Source organism: Lepidochelys kempii, chromosome 22, assembly GCF_965140265.1.
Source record: "Lepidochelys kempii isolate rLepKem1 chromosome 22, rLepKem1.hap2, whole genome shotgun sequence".
NCBI classification, from domain to species: domain Eukaryota; kingdom Metazoa; phylum Chordata; order Testudines; family Cheloniidae; genus Lepidochelys; species Lepidochelys kempii.
The window spans coordinates 8739136-8761108 of record NC_133277.1 but is presented as its reverse complement, the minus strand read 5'-3'; the positions used below and the strand labels follow the sequence as shown (position 1 = coordinate 8761108).

Here is a 21973-nt window from a genome sequence, read left to right as displayed (position 1 = left end):
GGCTTGTGCTTTCATGCCTTCAGCCGGGGGGGGGCGTGTCAGGGGCATGGCAGGGGCGTGTCAGGGTGTGTCTGTCCATGAAGCATCTTCCTGCTGGGGGCGTGGCGGGGGCGTGTCAGACGCGTGTCAGGGTCGTGTCGTGGTTCAAGAATGCCTTTAACCTGGGGGTGTGAGGGGGCATGGCAGGAGCGTGTCAGGGTTGTGGTTCGCCGATGCCTTTAGTCTGGGGGCCTGGCGGGGGCGTGGCGGGGGCGTGCCTGTCTACAAACCATCTCACTTCTGGGGGTGTGGCGGGGGCGTGTCAGGGGCGTGTCGTTGTTCGAGGATAAAATCAGCCTGGGGGCGTGTAAGGCTTGTGCTTTCATGCCTTCAGCCGGGGTGGGCCATGTCAGGGGCATGGCGGGGGCGTGTCAGGGGTGTGTCTGTCTACAGACCATCTAACTTCTGGGGGTGTGGCGGGGGCGTGTGAGGGGGCGTGTCTGTCTACAGACCATCTAACTTCTGGAGGTGTGGCGGGGGCGTGTCAGGGGCGTGTCGTTGTTCGAGGATGCCTTTCGCCTGGGGGGGCGTGTGAGGCTTGTGCTTTCATGCCTTCAGCCGGTGGGGGGGGCGTGTCAGGGGCATGGCGGGGGCGTGTCAGGGGTGTGTCTGTCCATGAAGCATCTACCTGCTGGGGGCGTGGCGGGGGCGTGTCAGAGGCGTGTCGTAGTTCAAGAATGCCTTTAACCTGGGTCTGTGAGGGGGCATGGCAGGAGCGTGTGAGGGTTGTGGTTCGCCGATGCCTTTAGTCTGGGGGCGTGGTGGGGGCGTGGCGGGGGCGTGTCTGTCTACAAGCTATCTAACTTCTGGGGGTGTGGCGGGGGCGTGTCAGAGGCGTGTCGTTGTTCGAGGATGCCTTCAGCCTGGGGGCGTGTAAGGCTTGTGCTTTCATGCCTTCAGCCGGGGGGGGCGTGTCAGGGGCATGGCGGGGGCGTGTCAGGGGTGTGTCTGTCCATGAAGCATCTACCTGCTGGGGGCGTGGCGGGGGCGTGTCAGAGGCGTGTCAGGGTCGTGTCGTCGTTCGAGAATGCCTTTAACCTGGGGGTGTGACGGGGCATGGCAGGAGCGTGTCAGGGTTGTGGTTCGCCGATGCCTTTAGTCTGGGGGCCTGGCGGGGGCGTGGCGGGGGTGTGTCTGTCTACAGACCATCTAACTTCTGGGCGTGTGGCGGGGGCGTGTCAGGGGCGTGTCTGTGTACAGACCATCTAACTTCTGGGGGTGTGGCGGGGGCGTGTCATAGACGTGTCGGGGCGTGTCGTTTTTTGAGGATGCCTTTAGCCTGGGGGGGGCGTGTGAGGCTTGTGCTTTCATGCCTTCAGCCGGGGGGGGCGTGTCAGGGGCATGGCGGGGGCGTGTCAGGGGTGTGTCTGTCCATGAAGCATCTACCTGCTGGGGGCGTGGCGGGGGCGTGTCAGAGGCGTGTCAGGGTCGTGTCATCGTTCAAGAATGCCTTTAACCTGGGGGTGTGACGGGGCATGGCAGGAGCGTGTCAGGGTTGTGGTTCGCCGATCCCTTTAGTCTGGGGGCCTGGCGGGGGCGTGGCAGGGGCGTGGCAGGGGCGTGTCTGTCTACAAACCATCTAACTTCTGGGGGTGTGGCGGGGGCGTGTCAGAGGCGTGTGAGGGGCGTGTCGTTGTTCGAGGATGCCTTTAGCCTGGGGGGCGTGTGAGGCTTGTGCTTTCATGCCTTCAGCCGGGGGGGGGCGTGTCAGGGGCATGGCGGGGGCGTGTCAGGGGTGTGTCTGTCCATGAAGCATCTACCTGCTGGGGGCGTGGCGGGGGCGTGTCAGAGGCGTGTCGTGGTTCAAGAATGCCTTTACCCTGGGTGTGTGAGGGGGCATGGCAGGAGCGTGTGAGGGTTGTGGTTCGCCGATGCCTTTAGTCTGGGGGCCTGGTGGGGGCGTGTCAGGGGCGTGTCTGTCTAGAAGCTATCTAACTTCTGGGGGTGTGGCGGGGGCGTGTCAGGGGCGTGTCGTTGTTCGAGGATGCCTTCAGCCTGGGGGCGTGTAAGGCTTGTGCTTTCATGCCTTCAGCTGGGGGTGGGCCATGTCAGGGGCATGGCGGGGGCGTGTCAGGGGCTTGTCTGTCTACAGACCATCTAACTTCTGGGGGTGTGGCGGGGGGCGTGTCAGGGGCGTGTCTGTCTACAGACCATCTAACTTCTGGGGGTGTGGCGGGGGCGTGTCAGGGGCGTGTCGTTGTTCGAGGATGCCTTTAGCCTGGGGGGGCGTGTGAGGCTTGTGCTTTCATGCCTTCAGCCGGGGGGGGCGTGTCAGGGGCATGGCGGGGGCGTGTCAGGGGTGTGGCTGTCCATGAAGCATCTACCTGCTGGGGGCGTGGCGGGGGCGTGTCAGAGGCGTGTCGTGGTTCAAGAATGCCTTTAACCTGGGGGTGTGAGGGGGCATGGCAGGAGCGTGTGAGGGCTGTGGTTCGCCGATGCCTTTAGTCTGGGGGCCTGGCGGGGGCGTGTCAGGGGCGTGTCAGTCTACAAGGTATCTAACTTCTAGGGGTGTGGCGGGGGCGTGTCGTTGTTCGAGGCTGCCTTCAGCCTGGGGGCGTGTAAGGCTTGTGCTTTCATGCCTTCGGCCGGGGGGGGGGCGTGTCAGGGGCATGGCGGGGGCGTGTCAGGGGTGTGTCTGTCTACAGACCATCTAACTTCTGGGGGTGTGGCGGGGGCGTGTCAGGGGCGTGTCGTTCGAGGATGCCTTTAGCCTGGGGGGCGTGTGAGGCTTGTGCTTTCATGCCTCCAGCGAGGGGTGGGCGTGTCAGAGGCATGGCGGGGGCGTGTCAGGGGTTTGTCTGTCCATGAAGCATCTTCCTGCTGGGGGCGTGGCGGGGGCGTGTCAGAGGCGTGTCGTGGTTCAAGAATACCTTTAACCTGGGGGTGTGAGGGGGCATGGCAGGAGCGTGTCAGGGTTGTGGTTCACCGATGCCTTTAGTCTGGGGGCCTGGCGGGGGCGTGTCGGGGGTGTGTCAGGGGCGTGTCTGTCTACAAACCATCTAACTTCTGGAGGTGTGGCGGGGGCGTGTCAGAGGCGTGTCGTTGTTCGAGGATGCCTTTAGCCTGGGGTGGGGTGTGTGAGGCTTGTGCTTTCATGCCTTCAGCCGGGGGGGGGCGTGTCAGGGGCATGGCGGGGGCGTGTCAGGGGTGTGTCTGTCCATGAAGCATCTTCCTGCTGGGGGCATGGCGGGGGCGTGTCAGAGGCGTGTCAGGGTCGTGTCGTGGTTCAAGAATGCCTTTAACCTGGGGGTGTGAGGGGGCATGGCAGGAGCGTGTCAGGGTTGTGGTTCGCCGATGCCTTAAGTCTGGGGGCCTGGCGGGGGCGTGTCTGTCTACAAGCTGTCTAACTTCTGGGGGTGTGGCGGGGGCGTGTCAGGGGCGTGTCGTTTTTCGAGGATGCCTTCAGCCTGGGGGCTTGTAAGGCTTGTGCTTTCATGCCTTCAGCCGGGGGGGGCGTGTCAGGGGCATGGCGGGGGCGTGTCAGGGGTGTGTCTGTCCATGAAGCATCCACCTGCTGGGGGCGTGTCAGGGTCGTGTCGTTGTTCAAGAATGCCTTTAACCTGGGGGTGAGAGGGAGCATGGCAGGAGCGTGTCAGCATTGTGGTTTGCTGATGTCTTTCGTCTGGGGGGGCGTGTCAGGGGCGTGTCTGTCTACAACCTATCTAACTTCTGGGGGTGTGGCAGGGGCGTGTCAGGGTCATGTCGTTGTTCGAGGATGCCTTTCGCCTGGGGGCGTGTGAGTCTTGTGCTTTCATGCTTTCAACCTTGGGGGACGTGTCAGGGGCATGTCGGGGGCGTGTCTGTCCATGAAGCTTCTACCTGCTGGGGGAGTGTCACAGGCGTGTCAGGATCATGTTGTGGTTCAAGAATGCCTTTATTCTGGGAGGTGTGAGGGGGCACGGCAGGAGCGTGTCAGGGTTGTGGTTCGCCGATGCCTTTAGTCTGGGGGGTGTGGCGGGGGCGTTTCTGGGGCGTGTCTGTCTACAAGCCATTTAACTTCTGGGGGTGTGGCAGGGGTGTGTCGTTGTTCGAGGATGCCTTTAGGCTGGGGGCATGTGAGGCTTGATGCCTTTACCCTGGGGGGCATGGCGAGGGGCCTGCTTGGCTTGAGGTTCGAGGATGTTTCGAGGCTGCACTGAGCGAAGTCTCATTCTGAGGCTGAGCTGTTGTCAACCCTGGCCTGTCGTGACCAGTAGCCAGTACCTTTTGCATGCAGTGCCGTATCGCGCCTCTTTGCGCATAGTCTGGGCTAAGCCCCGACATCTCTGTGGTATTGTAACTGGACAGGGCCAGGCAGCGTAGTAGGATATGCTGGCATAGTGGCTTTCAGGGGGATAAAGAAAGGGTGAAAGTCTCACATTGTGATCTTAGTCTGGAGCAAGGTAACTTTTAATACATATTAGAGATCAGCCACTTTTGTCATAGAAGACAGCTGGCCCACCACCTCCGGCAGGGCCTCGGCAGCGTGAAGCACTGTAATGTCTCTTCCCTCGCGCAGAGTTTGCTACCTGGAATCCTACTTGCCTCTTCACCACCACCAGGGGCAAAGCAGGCTCTGCTGGCTTCAGGACTTAACTTTGATGGCAGAAGCGTTGCACGATGGGGAGTGGACAAGGAAGATGCTTTGAGATGAACTGTGGAAAGAACAAGGCATTAGGCTGATTTTCCTTTTACTGAAGGCTGGGGGCCAGAACTCTCATTCTGGCGCAGCAAAAGGGGAAAACCATTCCTTATCTTCCACCCCACACTCAGGTTAGAGGGGTGGTGGCCCAGTATTGTGGCAAGATGGCCCCACACCTCAGCAGCTGCCAGGCATCTTCCTCCTTCGGCCGACCTGCTCCAAAGGGAGCTCTGGCAGTCGGCCTGGGGGAAGAAGAGAGTGGCTGCAGAAGGGCAGATAATGCAGTAGCCACTGAGGCAGAGCAATCTGTACGAGGAAGACTTAGCCGGGAGACTGGGAGCCTGACCCCTTGTGCTTGTCCCCTCCCCTTCTCCCTGACTAGGTGGAACAATTGGACTCTGGGAGTGAGCTGGGAAGCTCTCCCTGAGCCCAGCTGGGGCTCTGAATTCCTGAGCCTGTGCAAGCAGAAGACTGGATTGGGCCCCAAACTGAAGGGAAGGGAGGAAGTGGCCCAGGAGAGGGATCTGCTGGAAGGGGAGGGCCTGGGTCCTCCTACCCTTCCCTCTTCCCCCTGGCCACCTGATAGATCCTGCAGGATTCCGGGGGCAGGCCATGAACTGTGCCTTGCCCCCCGGGACTCCCCTCACATTGCCTAGAAGAGCTGCCCCCAAACTCTGGAGCAGCCTGAGCACAGACTCCCCCTCCCTAGAACTTGCATAGAAAGAAAGGGATAGATCCTCTTTGCATTTCCTCCCCTGAGTGCTGCAGCTCACAAAGTTTTTGGGCCATTTACACCAGGGCAAGGGAAATGAAAACTTTCTCATTGGCTGGCATTCCCCACCCACTTAGCCCAGGGGAAAATGACGACCCGCGATCAATAGAGGCCTAGGGTCATAAAGCCAGGCTGCTACAAAGCGACATTTAAAAAATAAAATAAAATCCCATCTCGTAAACCTTTGCAGAAAAATGAGAGTCTAGAAAGTTGTGAATAAAGGCGCGAGAGCAACAGGAAAAACAGAGGAGGTTACTGAGCCCGGGCTAATCAGATTTCAGCAGCCAAGATAAAGGAGCAGGGGAGAACAGGAGATTGGGTAAAAATAACCAAGATGCAGCAGAATGAAGACTGCTGCAAACTGTGAGGAAGATCAAGTGGAACAGGCAACAGTATTCATCTGTCCTCTGAAAACCAGCAAGTGCCACTAGAAGCCGCAGCAGTAGAGCAAACAAAACAGAACCCCCATCTCTTGACCCAAAAGGAATATCCCCCCTGCCCCCCAAAGTAATACTGAAGCAGCGTCTGATCCATCTTACTGCATAAACTGGAGTGAGAAACGCTGCCAAGGGCAGATTATTCTTGACCAGAGGGGAAGGGGGTTAAAATAGAAATGCCACGAGACCCAGCACTGTGGAAGCTTCTGCTAACACCGCTGCAAAGGGTTGGGGGGGGGCATCAGGTTGAAATATCAATTCATATTGTGTCTCCACTCAAGTCCAGTTCTTTGTGGAACGAAAGAAAATGACTTGAATAAAACCCACTAGCTTGAGTTAAACCCACTAGCTTGAGTTTTCCCTCCACACAAAGAAAAGTTAAGAGCTTTTCTGGGCTGGTCGGTTGTTTGTTTTCTGTGTCTTGTGTTGTGTTTGTACCTTTCAAACCCCTCAGGATTAAGGGAGATGAGACAAAGGCACAGCATCACACTAATTGCATTCAGAACCTGAAGAGCCCGGGGGGGCGGGCCGGGAGGGGGAGAGAACACGGTGATTTTTTTTCCTTTACCATTTAAAAGCCAAAGACAACTGTAGTGAGCTGTGCCCCAGGCATGGCAGGAATGAGACACGCGTATCATGCTCTGGGAAAGTTACTGTCATCACCTTTTTTGCAGGAAAGTAAGGCAGTAGCTTCTAGTTCAGGGGAGGGCAGACTTTTTGGCCCAAGAGCCACATCTGGGTGGGGAAATTGCATGCAGGGCCATGAATGTAGGCTGGGGCAGGGGGTTGGGGTATGGGAGGGAGCGTGGGGTGCAGGAAGGGGCTCAGGGCAAGGGGTTAGGGTGCAGGGGGGTGCAGAGTGTGGGAGGGGGCTCAGGGCAGGGGGTTGGGGTGTGGGGTGCAGAAGGGGTGAGGGCTGGCTAAGGCTGGCTCCCTGGCTGCCCTGCTCTGGTACCACATCCCTACGGCCTCTGGGGAAGAGGTGTGGAAGCGCGGGACAGAGGGTTCCGCACCCTTCCCTTGCCTACGGGTACCTCCCCCAAAGCTCCCATTGGCCCCAGTTCCCCCTTCCTGGCCAATGTGAAATGTGGGGGGCAGTGCCTGCAGGCGAGGGCAGCGCAGGGAGCCCTCTGTCCCTGCCCCCACAGGAACGTGATGCCATCCGCTTCCGGGAGTGGCACAGGGCCCGTGGCGCTACTGGGGGGCAATCCCGCGGGCCGGACCCAAAGCCCCGACAGGCTGGATCCAGCCTGTGGGCCATAGTTTGCCCACCCCTGTTCTAGCTGTAGGTTTTTGAGTGAGATCAGCTGGGCCAAAAGGAAGTACCCTCGTTACAATCCACTTTGAATGTCAGGGGGGCACAAGAGGGTTAAGGACTGTACAACACCATCTTCATTCATCTCTTTAAACTCCAACTTTTTGGTGCTAGCTAGAGATTGGTGTGAATCACAGCACGAGTCTGGTCTCAAACTATGGGAAAGTATGGACCCACATCCAAACTTCATGACTCAGGGCTCTGTTGCGAGTCAAACTAACATCAAATGGAGGCCCCTCTAGCCCAGCGATTCTCAAACTGTGAGTTGGTACCCCATTTTAATGGGATCACCAAGTCTCGCATTTGACTTGCTGGGGCTCAGGGGAAGAGGTGTGAAAGAGGCTGAAGCCGAAACGCAAGGTGGCAGGCTCAGGCTTCGGCTTCAGCCCTAGGTGGCGGGGCTCACATTACAAGCCCCCAGACCAGGACTGAAGCCCTCAGGCTTTGGCTTTGCCCTCCCCCCAGACCCGGGGTGGCAGGGCAGGGGTGGTCACAGTCTTTGGTCCCCCCTTCCTGGGGTCGTGCAGTAATTTTTGTTATCAGAAGGGGTTCGGCGTGCAATGAAGTTTGAGAACCCCTGCCCTAGCCAATGGATATGAAGCCAACCTTTGCAAATCTTGCTTATCGCTATTATAAGCTCATGCCTTTACAGTGATTGCAGACACTCCCTGGACTTTGGGGGTGCTTTGGATTCCAACCTGACTCTAAAGGTTCTGGCTCATACGTAGCACTGAGCAAAACCAGTCCCTTTCTAAACACAGACTCTCAAACAGCTTCATCTGGTAAATTGGTGAGTCATATTGAAAGAGCCTTGAATGCAAACTGAAACGTGGGGGGGAAAACCACTTTCAATCAAAAACGGTTAAGCAAATTATTGTCAAGGGATTTCTTTTCCCCTCTGTAGCAAGAACTCTGAAGAGCCTTCCATTTCCTTCCCAAATACATTTTCACATCTCCGATTTCGTTACGGAGGAGTGGAGTGAATCAGTCCCTTCCTTTTTCTGGCTGACAGCAGCGCAATCAGTTACATTTTCTGAAACCTGCAAAATGTCAACATATTAGAAAAATATGCAGACATTTCACATTTCATTTCTGATGAGTGTTTCTCCCCCCTTTCCCGAATCATTGCCATCTGGTTATTAGTCCTCGCGTTCCGAGTTCTGACGCTGTCAATTCGACGTTTGCTAAAGTCAGCAGAGGCTTGGAGATTTTGCAGCTTGGCAGTGTCTCGGTCTTTATTGTGATGATCCCAAGGAAATTAGCTTTTCTGAGAGAGCATTACAAGGCTCCCAGTCACAGCACTATATCATGCACCAACTCTATGCAATTTTAAAATACAAAACAAAAACAAGCATCGACTGCACTTCCCCCCCTTCCCCCCAAATGATTTTAATTGCTCTACAAAGATCGTCTGGTAGATGCCTGGAAACACAGTACCACAGTCTGTTGTAATTAAGGAAAATAAAAGTTCTGTTTGAAATGAAACAATTTGGCGAGGCTGGTTTTGCACTGCGGAAAACAGGTTTGTGTTCCTGAACAAGTAGAGAGATGCGTCAGCTAATTACATCCCCTCACTCCATTATTTGTCTTTTTTTTGCCATTATGATGGTTGTTATTCCTTTGCCTTAGAATTAATGAGGTTAGGCTGTGCACATTGTTTTTATTTTCAGTTCAGATCACAGCCAAGTGTGAGAGATTTCAGTTAATGTGTAATTATAAATTAATGAGTCTTCTTTTCAAGGGGGAAAGGGCCCTTTTTCTCTTCTTGCGGTTATTTCTGACTGCACTGAGAAAAGGAGGAGCTGTTCCGATGGGAGTCTAACCTGGAATTCGGGGTTACAGCTGAATAAGAGATTGATGACTGAAATTTTGTCCCCCACATGGCAAACATCTTGTGAACTCAGCTGAAGTCCCACGTTTTCTGTCAACTTGGGACAAATCTGGAAAATGTGACCTTAGAATCATAGAGGTGGCTTTCAATTTGGGGATTCAAATCTGAACCTCCATGGGACTTCAGAGGGGTTTTGACCAAAGGCTTCGCTTTTGGCCCATCTGTAGTTACCAAGAGAGTGCAGGGTTGATCTTGAGATGTCCAGCCCAATAACAGCTACAAGACATGGATGTGCATTATTTCTGTCCTGGGTCCCAGACACCCTCTGTGTAGAAGGGTCCATACAAGGTTTCACTTAAGCTTTAAACCATGAGAGTTACGCAGTGCACAGGTCTCATGCAAGCCCTTGCAAAGGGGCGAATTTCTCCGTTAACATTTAGAGTCCAACAGCAAGGTTATAAGCCACCCAAGTTTGCTAAGGATGATCCAGGCAAGAGGTTCCCCCTCTCTCTGTAACTGGAGGCTGAGTATGTCCCGCTGCAATTTGGGCAGCTGGTGAACAACAGTGAACAGTTCCTGCTAATTTAAACAAGCATGGACAAATATTTCCTTTGGGTGCATTTACGATAAAAAAAAAGTCCTGCCAAGTGGCCACTGAAACCCTTGGTGCCATAAAGCCGAAGGGTACTCTCCAGAACACACTGACGCTGCTGCCGTATGCAGTTTATAGGCCACTGACTTCAATCAGTTAAACCAAATTAGAGAGAGAAGGATGAAAGCTGAGTTTGGAATGTAAACCCCCTCTGCCCAGTCGCTGCTCCACTGGGTGAGCGACCTGGGCACTCCCACTAATTTGAGAAAAACAAGTTCCTTGAACAGACGGCCTAGATTTCCTTCCATGCATGCAAGACAAATCCAAAGAGAGCGGACTGCACTTGTAGCATCAGCTGGTTATTAAACTCGCCCTTTGCCTGTCATAAAGTCATGTTCCACTCAGGCTCTCTTAGAATAATCGGCTCCTTTAAGAGGTTTGTCTTCCAGCATTGCTGCCAGCAGAAACCGCAATGGAGCACAGTCACGTTTGTCAACCTGTTTTCAGACTCATCTCCCGCTGAAAATTGTCTGTCTGGCTGAGTAATCCCTCTTCTCACCCCCTGCACACACACAAATTGACCTTACAAATTCCCAAACAGCTTTATGTCTTCTTTATGGGCCTTTCTCTGCAGGGCTCCTTATTTTTTTCCCCTGTAGTTATTTTTCTTTATGTCCTTCCCTGCTTTCTCTTTACTCTGTACACGTAGCCTTTATTGTGCCTTTGCCTTTTCAATTTTTTTTTTGTCCTTCACACCCCATTTTCCTGGTTTCACATGAGACCCTGGGGTATATACTGTACCTTCCCAAGGCTGAAGATCAGATAGAGATAGAGGCGGTTAGGGACTATTTAGAAAAGCTGGACGTGCACAAGTCCATAGGGCCGGACGAGTTGCATCCGAGAGTGCTGAAGGAATTGGCGGCTGTGATTGCAGAGCCACTGGCCATTATCTTTGAAAACTCGTGGCGAACCGGGGAAGTCCCGGATGACTGGAAAAAGGCTAATGTAGTGCCAATCTTTAAAAAAGGGAAGAAGGAAGATCCTGGGAACTACAGGCCAGTCAGCCTCACCTCAGTCCCTGGAAAAATCATGGAGCAGGTCCTCCAAGAATCAATCCTGAAGCACTTGCATGAGAGGAAAGTGATCAGGAACAGCCAGCATGGATTCACCAAGGGAAGGTCATGCCTGACTAATCTAATCGCCTTTTATGATGAGATTACTGGTTCTGTGGATGAAGGGAAAGCAGTGGATGTATTGTTTCTTGACTTTAGCAAAGCTTTTGACACGGTCTCCCATAGTATTCTTGTCAGCAAGTTAAGGAAGTATGGGCTGGATGAATGCACTATAAGGTGGGTAGAAAGCTGGCTAAATTGTCGGGCTCAACGGGTAGTGATCAATGGCTCCATGTCTAGTTGGCAGCCGGTATCAAGTGGAGTGCCCCAAGGGTCGGTCCTGGGGCCGGTTTTATTCAATATCTTCATAAATGATCTGGAGGATGGTGTGGATTGCACTCTCAGCAAATTTGCGGATGATACTAAACTGGGAGGAGTGGTAGATACGCTGGAGGGGAGGGATAGGATACAGAAGGACCTAGACCAATTGGAAGATTGGGCCAAAAGGAATCTGATGAGGTTCAATAAGGATAAGTGCAGGGTCCTGCACTTAGGACGGAAGAACCCAATGCACAGCTACAGACTAGGGACCGAATGGCTAGGCAGCAGTTCTGCAGAAAAGGACCTAGGGGTGACAGTGGACGAGAAGCTGGATATGAGTCAGCAGTGTGCCCTTGTTGCCAAGAAGGCCAATGGCATTTTGGGATGTATAAGTAGGGGCATAGCGAGCAGATCGAGGGACGTGATCGTTCCCCTCTATTCGACATTGGTGAGGCCTCATCTGGAGTACTGTGTCCAGTTTTGGGCCCCACACTTCAAGAAGGATGTGGATAAATTGGAGAGAGTCCAGCGAAGGGCAACAAAAATGATTAGGGGACTGGAACACATGAGTTATGAGGAGAGGCTGAGGGAGCTGGGATTGTTTAGCCTGCAGAAGAGAAGAATGAGGGGGGATTTGATAGCTGCTTTCAACTACCTGAAAGGGGGTTCCAAAGAGGATGGCTCTAGACTGTTCTCAATGGTAGCAGATGACAGAACGAGGAGTAATGGTCTCAAGTTGCAGTGGGGGAGGTTTAGATTGGATATTAGGAAAAACTTTTTCACTAAGAGGGTGGTGAAACACTGGAATGCGTTACCTAGGGAGGTGGTAGAATCTCCTTCCTTAGAGGTTTTTAAGGTCAGGCTTGACAAAGCCCTGGCTGGGATGATTTAACTGGGAATTGGTCCTGCTTTGAGCAGGGGGTTGGACTAGATGACCTTCTGGGGTCCCTTCCAACCCTGATATTCTATGATTCTATGGTTCTATGATTCTATGATTCTAAGATCACAGGTGCAGAACATATGTTACTTTGTGCTGTGCAGGAATGATACATTTGACTTCTACCCAGTATGGCCTTTTCTACATATTGGAGAATTGTAGCATTCTGGGTAACTGCACTCATTCTAAAGGCGGCTTTGTACTGTTGACGTTCGCCCCACTTCAAACAAGTCTAAATAAGGTTTGCTCTTAGCTTGTGACATTACAGTGCTGGCATAGACAGGAAGCACCGGAAAACTAGCTAGCATGTGCCGATGATTCCTGACACGCCGCTGTGGGCAGGGCACTTGCACTGCTTAGCTGCACCGCTAGGTGTGAACCCGGGAAATAACGCAAGTGGAAGAGAACCGCTAGTTTATTATCTGTATTACAGTATCAGCTAGGAGTCCGAACTAATTAAATCAGGGCCCTGTTGTGCGAGGTGCTGTATAAACGCATAATAAGAGACAGTCCCTGCCCCAAAGAACTTACATCTTGATTTGAAAATTGGGACAAAGGGCAGGTGGGGAAACTGAGGCACAGAACAGTGAAGTGGCTTGCCTGAGGTCACCAAGTAGGTCAGTGGCAGAGCCAGGAATAGAACCTGACTCCTATTACAGTATCCTATCCGCTAGATCATGTTGCCTTTCCCCATTACATACTAGCAGCCCTAGCATTTCCATGACATTGTATCATTCCCCGGTGTAGCCAAGGCCTGTCTCTCCCAGTTTAGGGCCTGATACTGTAGTGTTGACTGAAGTCACTGGGAATTTTGCCCACTGAGACAGGAGCAAGTTAAGCTCCTTCAAGGCAAACCTTAGTTTAAGGCTGTTTTCATTAGGGTAGCTAGCTCAACCTAATTCATTCAGATTAATGTAAGTAGGCCACTTTGGACCGACTATCTCTTTAGACATTTTTGTTGTGCCCATCACCATAGCGCCTGGGCAGCAATAACACTCTGCCCTCCTAGTGTGCCTTCCATCGGACAATCTCTATGTGCTTCATGCAGCTTAATGAGGCTCCCCTCCCCTCCCCCCAGCCTCAGGCCAACGAAGCAGGCCGAAAGTCATTCGGCCTTTTATTTGATCAATGCTTTAAGATCAATTGCTCCAGCTAGAATTACATTTAACAATATTTTGATGCTGCTCTTTGCGTTTCCCTTCAACACACCTGTGCACGTAGTGCATGGGAGCGGACGGAGTCCACGCAGAGCTCTGCGTGTCTGTGTATGGAAGAGGAGCGGCTTTGGGTTTCTCTTCCAGTTAGAGCCAGAGAGCTTGAGTTGAAAACATCATGGCGTGATTAACCGGGGCGGCGTTAGTTACAATTCCAGAATTGCTTAAAATGAAAAGACATCAAGGTACTCGGACTGAGGCCCTCTAAATTCGAAATGTGAATATTGTCTCCCCTGTGCTGTTGGCTTCCTTCTCCAGCTAGCCTAGAGAGGCAGAGTGGTTTAAGTAATCCAAGCAGGGCGCAGGGAGAAGTCACAATTCTTGGATACAGCGGGCAAATTTTTTGGTTTACTAGCAATTGCAGGGAAGGGGATTGTTTAGGGCAACCCGAAAATAAAAGTTTTCAAAATTTTGGGTGATTAGACAAGTCAGAAAAAAAAAAAATCCGTCTGGGATTGGAACAAAACATTTTGGCTGGATTTCGAGTGATTTTTAATGTGCAGGTCAGTGCCTCAGTTGGCCCACCTAAAATAGGGATAATTCTTACTTTAGTCTGCCAGCCAGAGTAAAAGGATCTTATTAATGAGTCTGGGTAACCAATCAGCTAGAAAAAATTCATTACGATCACATATCAAAAAAATAATAAAATCTCAAAAGGGACATAACTCAAAGAAACATAGTCAAACTTTGACCAAAACTGACAGAAAGCTTCTAAATACAATTGCTAATGCAACTATATACTCAGCAGAGTACTATGTATGGACAGTTTGGGAAATATTTAGCCCCAGGTGGTATATTTTATGCATTTTCCTGTACTTTTTGCCTTCCGTGAAAGCAAAAGTCTGTAGTCACATGACAGCATGAGCTTGTTTGTACCAGGTAATACATCAAAACTTGTGTCATTATTTGTAGAATGGACTGATCTGAGAAAAAAAATTCTGTCTGCTATTTTATGAATATTGGCTACTGTCCTAGGATTCCTGCACCAGCAACTAATGTTAATACAGCATATACAATGATGAAATATTTTCAAGATATGTTCCATTCTCAGATCCAAGACTGGACATATGTCATTTATGATGAAACAACCTATTGCAAAGCACAGTTGAGGGACCACCTTGAGGTGGGAGTCATGCACTGTGCACTGAATTTCATGGGCAATATAGGCAGGAATGCAGGAAAGTGGGTTTGAAAACATTCTTGTGGAAGCCAGTGTCTATGGTGCTTCAGTCATTAGCCATGCTCTAAGAGGGAAAGCATATAACCATGCCGTTAGAATCCACAACGTTATGAATGAAGCGATGAATTGCTTGAAATGGATGACAGCTGGCGGTTCCATGAACAACGGTGTTCTCCCAGAAGGTGAGAAGACACATATCTTGGAGAAAGGTCAATCGTACAGTGATGCATTTGAAGGATTAGAGAAGGCACAGAGAGGAAACAGAGCAGACGCACAGAATGCCCTGGCAGACTTAAGGAATAGCACCCAATCACCAGGTCATGGACACTTACGTTACCCCAGAAAAAAACTTCATAAGCATTTCTGTTCTGGGAAAATTATGTCATGGATTTCTCCCAACTACTAATGGATACTTAGCAGCCAAGAGAGATGATGACAAGTCCATGGAGCTAGAGACATTTGCAGAGATGATTCCACTGACTTCCAGTGTGGTCATGTGAACGATGCTAGACGGAGTTTTATAAATGTATCAGAAACCAGACTTCTAGAGGAGGAGAAGCCAGCAATATATCGTGTCCTAGTTGTTTGTCAGCATACCCGACTGCCAAACCCTTCAGTGGTGGATGGCATGGCATGTCGGTTGATCAATCACTCAACAAGAATTGTGGGAAGCATCAGCATCTTTCCACAGAAGATAAGGCTCTGACCAAGTATTAACTGGCTGCAGGTTTTAAAGCAGCTGTAAGTGACCAACAAATGTGTGGAGTGCAGCCTTCAGCAACAGATCTCCACAAAGCAGCTATCACAAAGCGCATGGCTGCAGATGAAATGTCTGTCCAAGAATGACAAATCCTTTTAGCACTGAACCTGGAACAAGCCCAGACAACAGAAAGCCACTTGTGAACACCGTTGCCCCACCTGAAATTGCAGAAAGTTAGTGCATGATCAGAGACAATGGCACAAGAAATGAAGCAGTTCATATCCAGGAGGTTGCAAAGGGGTGAGGCAGAGGTCTTTGATCCCATAAAAAGGCACAATCTCAAATAATTTTGTAATCTCAACAAAACAATCGGAAAAAAGAAGAAGCAGACAGCATAAACAATAACTGCTGACTGTCAGATCTTCAGCAAGCTGTCCATTATTGCCCAGTCCAGAGATGTTGCTATCCAAGGTTTGAAGTATGTCCCATTTCCCCTCTGCCAGAACATGAGGCAGATCACAAGGACAAGGAACATGTAGATTCACGCATGTTATTACACGTTGCTGATGCAAAGCAAACACTCGGCGTGAACAGGGCGCTTCTGTGGAGCTCGGAATCAGATGTTGCATTGATGTGCCCAAGTTATTGCTCTATTCTTGGGGCAGATGAATTCGATTTCAGAACCGGTGTTGGCCCAAAGAAGAGAGGCATTCCCATGCCCAGAGTAGCCGGGAATGGGCCCGTGTCTTATGCTGCCAAACATTCACGCTGTCAGTGGATGTGTGATGCTACTTCAGCTTTCAGAGGCAGGGGAAAAAAGAGATGACTGAAGACTGCAGCTGACCTCCAGAGAAGCGGACAGAGAAGGAATTTAGAGCTCCCTATCCCAAGCAGCAGGAGTGCAGGGGAAGAGGAGCTCCAGAAAGCCCCTCACACACCCAGATCCACAGAGCGACTTAGAAGTGACAACACCAGCAGTGCCATCCCTGCTTTTTAGATGCCTAGAAAAATAATTGGAACAAGGAGATTCCCAAAGCCTGAGTTGGGCACTTAGGCTCCCTCTTCAATGAAAGGGGAGAGACAGGTACCTAAGAACGGAATCCATAAAAGCCAGCAGGGAGCTGCCTGAGCTAGCCACTGGGAGACAGCGACGAGAGAGGCTCTGGCTTAGCCCTGCCTCATTTGGGGAGTTCAGCACCTATCTCTGCCTGAGATCCACTGCCAGGAACCCCCTCTCCTGGAGTCAGGTGACTTCAGTGCCCCAACCATTTCTTGTGAGATTGTGAGGTACCAGCCTTACACCCCGCAAAACAGCCGAGGGCAGAGAGGGAAAGAGTTGGAGGCCTCCGGTGTAACCTTTAGCCCAGTGGTTAGAGTCATCACCTGTGGTGTGAGGGATCCTGTCCCAGTTTCATCCTCTGTCTGATGAGGAGAAGGCCTTTAAAGAAAGGTCTCCTACACTCCCTGTCTACTCCAGGGGTTAGGATACTCACATGGGCTGAGGGAGATGCGGGTACAAATTCCCCCTCTGCCCGTTAAAAGCGGGTTTGAACAGGTATCTCCTGCAACCCAGGTTAACGCCCTAACCTTGGGGTTACCACGATGGGGGGCTCCCTCACTCTTGCCTGTTGAAGCTGGTCCACTTCAGTTATGTATTAATTGGCCCAAAAGGGACAAAGAAACAAGAGCCCTCTGAAGGCTCGTGATTTGAGTACTCCCCGTGGGATGTGCTAGTTTGAATCCCGTCTGCTTGCTGAGAAGGGATTTGAACTTTGATCTCTTACAACTCAAGTGAATGGCCTAAGTGCTGGGCTAGGAGCCCCTGCCTGTTTGAAATGGGGTTTCTCCGCGTTGGAAGGGAGAAAGTCAAATCAACATATGGTTACTGACAATATCCCCCGGTATGAAGAGGAATGACATTAAAATGATCCGGGGGAGCTTGCGGTAGTTGTCGGTTTGCAGTTTGCCCGTGTGCCTTGGTCGTTATCAATTTTTAATTCGGCTAGTGCCATTAGGCTAGTTAAACAACAACTGAGATCTGTCTGTTCATGTATGGCGGGGAAATAGAACCCACTAGAGAACAGAGCTACAAGAGTGTAGAGCATTTAAGAGCAGTTACAGCATAAAGAGCTCCAGTTGGGAGGAGTTAAGTGCAGCTGCTTTCTTTTCCGTGGCTCCAGTCAATCAGGGTTACTGTAAAATTGTGATTAATTAATCAAACAGCACGGTGCTTTCCTGGCATCTTTAGTCTCTAGCAATTCCACTGGGGGTGTAGTCGGGGGGACGGTCTGTTTGGAGAGAGTGTTGCTTTCTGCTCAGATTCGATGCTATATCCAGAGCTTTTGGAAAGCCGTGCAAAATACAGAGAGAGAGATTCTGGAACTGTGAGCAAATGATACTATTAGAGGCAGTGCGGCCTAGGGAGTTTTGCTGGGGTAAAGTGGGGCCATATTCTTTTTGCAGCAATACGGTGCTCCAGAGAAAGCACTTATGGGGATGCAGAGCATTTACGCTAGCTTGCAAAGCACCGTGGAGCAGGCTGCAGGGTTTGTTTTTTTTATACATGCCAACGTTGGAGGCAGCTTGATTGTGGTGCGTCTCAAACCCACAGACGGATGGCAATAGCTTGAGCTGCGGGCTCTCGGCGTAAGCTCTCTTTACACAGCTCTGACAATGTAGCTCAGTTCTGATCTGCCGCCACCCCCGCTTTCCCACCTCTCTCTGCTAACACACTCCAGCCCTGACTTTAACCCTTGTCCCTACTTTCCCATACAGCTCTGCGGAGGCACCTTCATCCTGACCCACAACCCGCCCCCTGCTATGCCAATCCGGGGACCCAGTGTGGTGGTTTTGTGGGAGGTATCAAGCTGGGACTCATCAAAGACGATTCAACTCAGTCTTACTTACAGGACCTAAACGGAATGACGCCAGTGAAAGCCGTGTCAGTTACAGTCTGGTTCCCCTGGTCCTAAGGCTAGTGGTGTCTTTACCACATGATCACCGACAGATGCAGGATATAGGAGGACACCAGTGGACCATGCTGCATATGACAGTATCTGCAGCTTGGCCCCCAGTGGTCTGCACAGGGCATGCAAGCTGCAGACAGGGAGGTGGCTATTTTTTATCTCTAGGGTCAGGCAGTGCCACCTATCGACAACTCCACAAGGCTCCCCGAAAGGAACTCCTCTTCCTCCCTGGCCCTTTGAGGTCCTTTGGGCCAAATGCTCCCTCCTGGCAGGGGAGGGGAGCATGGAAGGAGGAGTCGCTGGCTCTCTGACCCCAAGGAAGCCCCCCAGGAGTCCTCCACGGTTCTGCAGAGGGGGATGGGGCAAAGCAGGGGATGGCAGCTCTTTAGAAGCAACCTGCCCTTGCGCCCCATAGGGATTCCTGGCCCAGGTCAATACGGATTCCAGCGGCAGCGAACCAAGTTCTCCTCACTGTGATGAGACTGCGCAGGAGGGGTGTTGGGATACCCTGGGAGCAGGGGTTGGGAGGGAGTCCCGAGGACTCGGTTCTGACGATGGGGGGCAGTTATTGGGAGCGCTACGAGCAGCTGACACCTTTCCCCTGCAGTAAGAACAGCGCGGGTCCAAACTCTGCAGCTCTGGCTCCTACTCGGGAATCATCCACACAGGGGACATTCCAGCCCTTGATCTCACTGTTCCTGACCCCAGCCCCCAACAGCTGGAGCCTGTGTCATCATGACTTCCCCATGACATTTCATCCTTGCCCTGGCTGTACAGTGATAACAGACTGGAAACAGGCATCACCTTCCACCCTGCCAGTAGCTACATGTCTGTGGCGAGTGTAATGTATAATGCTTCTTGCTTATCCGCTCAAATCCAGTCCCCGTTGGTAGCAACCTGAGAAATGGCTAGGAGGCTTATGGGAAATGAGCTCAAGGTCCCAGTCCACGTTTCTTCCCCATCACAACTGTACTGCCTAAGCCTCACGTGAGTAAGTGTGGAACGGGACCACTGACTCCTAGAACTGACTGGTCCGATTTGTGGCAATATATTTATCCGATCTCATTACGAATGGCCATTTCGTTTGAAGCTCCCTGACAATTTAGTCCAGTTTAGTCCAGAGTAAAGATTCTGTCTGGGATTTCCTTGGGATTTGGGTGCCCAACTCCCTTAGGTGCCTTCGAAAATCCAAGTGCCTGTTCGTTAGGACGCAAGAGCTATATGGCATTAGTGGAATGGGACTGGAGTTCAACTGGGACTCACAGATTTTGTTTCCACCTTGGATTTTTCCTAATTGGGGTCAAGCCGAAGTCACTCCGGTGAAAAGCTCAGTGTAAGAACCTCTGCAGAATAGGGTGGAGTAGAAAAGAGCTCCAAAGAGTCACACAGAGGACGGGGGAGCCGTCTAGGCAGCCACATGATGCAGCAGGGGAGCTAGCTCACGGACGGAGGTCACTCACTCTGCCTAATACAAACAGATTCTCAAATTATGCCGCATGGACCTGATGGGTCACAGCAGCATCCCTTCAGGCGGGCAGCGCAATGAGGCCTTTGGGAACCTGAGCAGAACAAGGATGGAGGAGCTGGCTGTCTAGGAGCGATTCTTTTCCCCTCAGGAGTGGTTTGTGAACTGAAAGTAATGGTTGAGGATCCCCCCAGCCCCGGCAAACCCTGGCTTAGCGAGGCTGCAAGCAATGAGTGAGAGAAAGGAAACTCTGGCTTTGGACAAAGGCAGGGAGGAAAAGACCTGCTGGGTTTTTAGCTGAGATATGCCTGAGCCATGGACCTCAGATCTAGACTTCCCCAAAGTTCGGGGCTTCCCTCTGGGACCCACCTCACCTAGAAGTCAATGGACCGGTTGATTTCCTTCTCCCTCCAGCTGGTAATAACAAACCTTTCTCTCTGTCTCTCCCTTGTCCAGGCCCTGGAGCCGTGCATGACAGCAGTAATGCAGCTTCCAGAGCGCTGGCCTGCCTCTGGCTATCGGGCACCCTCCTCGCTCACTTCCTCATCAAGTTTTGATAAGAAAGCAAAGGGTCCTCGGAGGCAACACCTGGCTTCTCCCACACCATAGACTTTACTCTCTATACTGCGGGGGCAACAACCAGTTTTACCACTTGAACGTACTGCCGGGGGGGATGGGAGAGGGGAAGGGGGGAAAGGGTTCCGACCGCCTGTTGGGGGATAAGTCATGGGCGTTTCCCAAAGCGAATCAGTTTCTTCTACCCCGGCCCCGCCCTCAACCCTATTTATAAACTTATCCTAACGTTAAGCGTGTCCCGGCCGAACCTGTTCAAATTGCCCCCGGAGACGTGTCTTGGTTTGAGGGACGACACACAGCAGAAGTCAAAATGAGTCAAAGTGTCCTATTATCTCTGTCTCTCTTTAGCAAAAGGATTGTTCTTTCTACTTGTTACACTGTACATACCTGTTCATGTTGATAAGTGTCCTATTACACTTGGGCTTCACCTGGCATCCATCTGGAGGGATGTTTTAATAAATCCACCCCCTGCTCCCCCGCCAGCACCTGGGCTCTTGGCAACAACTGCAGTAAGTGGCGGCTGTGAATGGGCCATAGTGATAGTGCATTTGAACACTGACAAAGGATTTGAGATCCCTTGGAGTGCAGAAAGGGAAAAGCTAGGGGACACTGTTCTCCCCTCTTGCTAAAACTGATGGGTGAGTGGCTAATACAAACAGATAAATAGACAAAATGGTGAGTCATCCATCTCCTCATCCATCAAAGTAATCACGGAGCCATTCTATCCATCCATCTATCCTATTCACCCATCCATCTAATTAGCTATCCATCTGGCTTTCTAGCTCACCATCTCTTTACTGTATTTATCAATTTATCAATGTAATTATCTGTGCTTCTATCCAAATCTCTCCTTCTCTGCTCTTCATCCATCCATCAGCGTAATCATCTCTATTGAGTCACCTATTTATCTAGCCAACTTTCTATCCTGCTCCCTCCATCCATTTCATTTTCTTTCTATTTTGTCTGTTCATCTACCTGTTACAGCGGAGGATATTGAGAAATTTCACAATATTACATTTATACGTGCGGTAGAACAGAACTACTGGCCATAAAGCTGAGCAATATTTGGCCATTTGGACACATCTCTGACAATTCAAAGCACGATAATGCAGTAGCAATCCTTCACTTAGCTCCCCCCTCCAAAAGAAAAAATAGTCAGAGATCTGTTTTCTCCTACCTCCCCAAAATATACACTCTCTTTTTTAAAGTAAGCAACACCCCTCACTCCACCCCAGTGCTGTTCATGATCTTTTGCGTTTAAAAACCAATGTTTTATATCTGCTAACAGGTGCTTGTACTGCTGTTTTCCAGTGGGGATGCATCCAGTTTTCTTTAAGAAAAGTCCTAATTATCCATTAGTTATGGCAATTCCAAACAAGATGTTCACTATCCATCCTGAGAGAGCCAGACGCAATCTGGTTATCACCTGACCGGCACTTCTATGCTCACTCCCTTTCCCAGCCCCGATCCTCATTTGCTCTCTTAGGAATCCATCCAGTCAGAAGCTGACAGAGGCCAATTATTTTGCTAGTGTGTTGACATCACTCTTGTATTTGTTTGGGAACCTCTTATGAGCAGAGGGTACTTGAATAACTGACTTAATTTCCAAGCACTTGATTAACTCAGCACTGAAAACAGATGGGAAAGAGGAAGGGAAGAGAAAAAATAACCACCACCCTTCCACAAACCTACAGTCCTGTTTCTCAGCTGCTTCTGTAGGAGCGTTTTAAAGAGGGAATTTCAGGCAGCTGTTTCCAAAATGGAGCAGCAGCCTCAGATCGTTTATTTTTTAGACTGTGGATGTTTACTTTGAAAGTTCCGATTGATTCTTCCCCAAGTTCCTTGGTTCGGTTTAGGCCTTATTCGAATGAGACATGGCACCTTCTTGGAAGCCA

The 21973-nt window shown here is 51.2% G+C and overlaps 1 protein-coding gene across 1 annotated transcript in view; it reads left to right on the top strand.

Annotated features, from left to right (window-relative positions):
* LOC140901626 (opioid-binding protein/cell adhesion molecule) overlaps window positions 1-20168 on the top strand; it is a 329783-nt gene extending 309615 nt beyond the window's left edge. Inside the window, exon 7 of the mRNA XM_073320814.1 lies at window positions 19959-20168. Within this exon, the coding sequence (XP_073176915.1) occupies window positions 19959-20059 (101 nt within the window). The 3' untranslated portion in view covers window positions 20060-20168. The remainder of the gene's footprint in view (window positions 1-19958) is intronic.
* Window positions 20169-21973: the final 1805 nt, after the last annotated feature.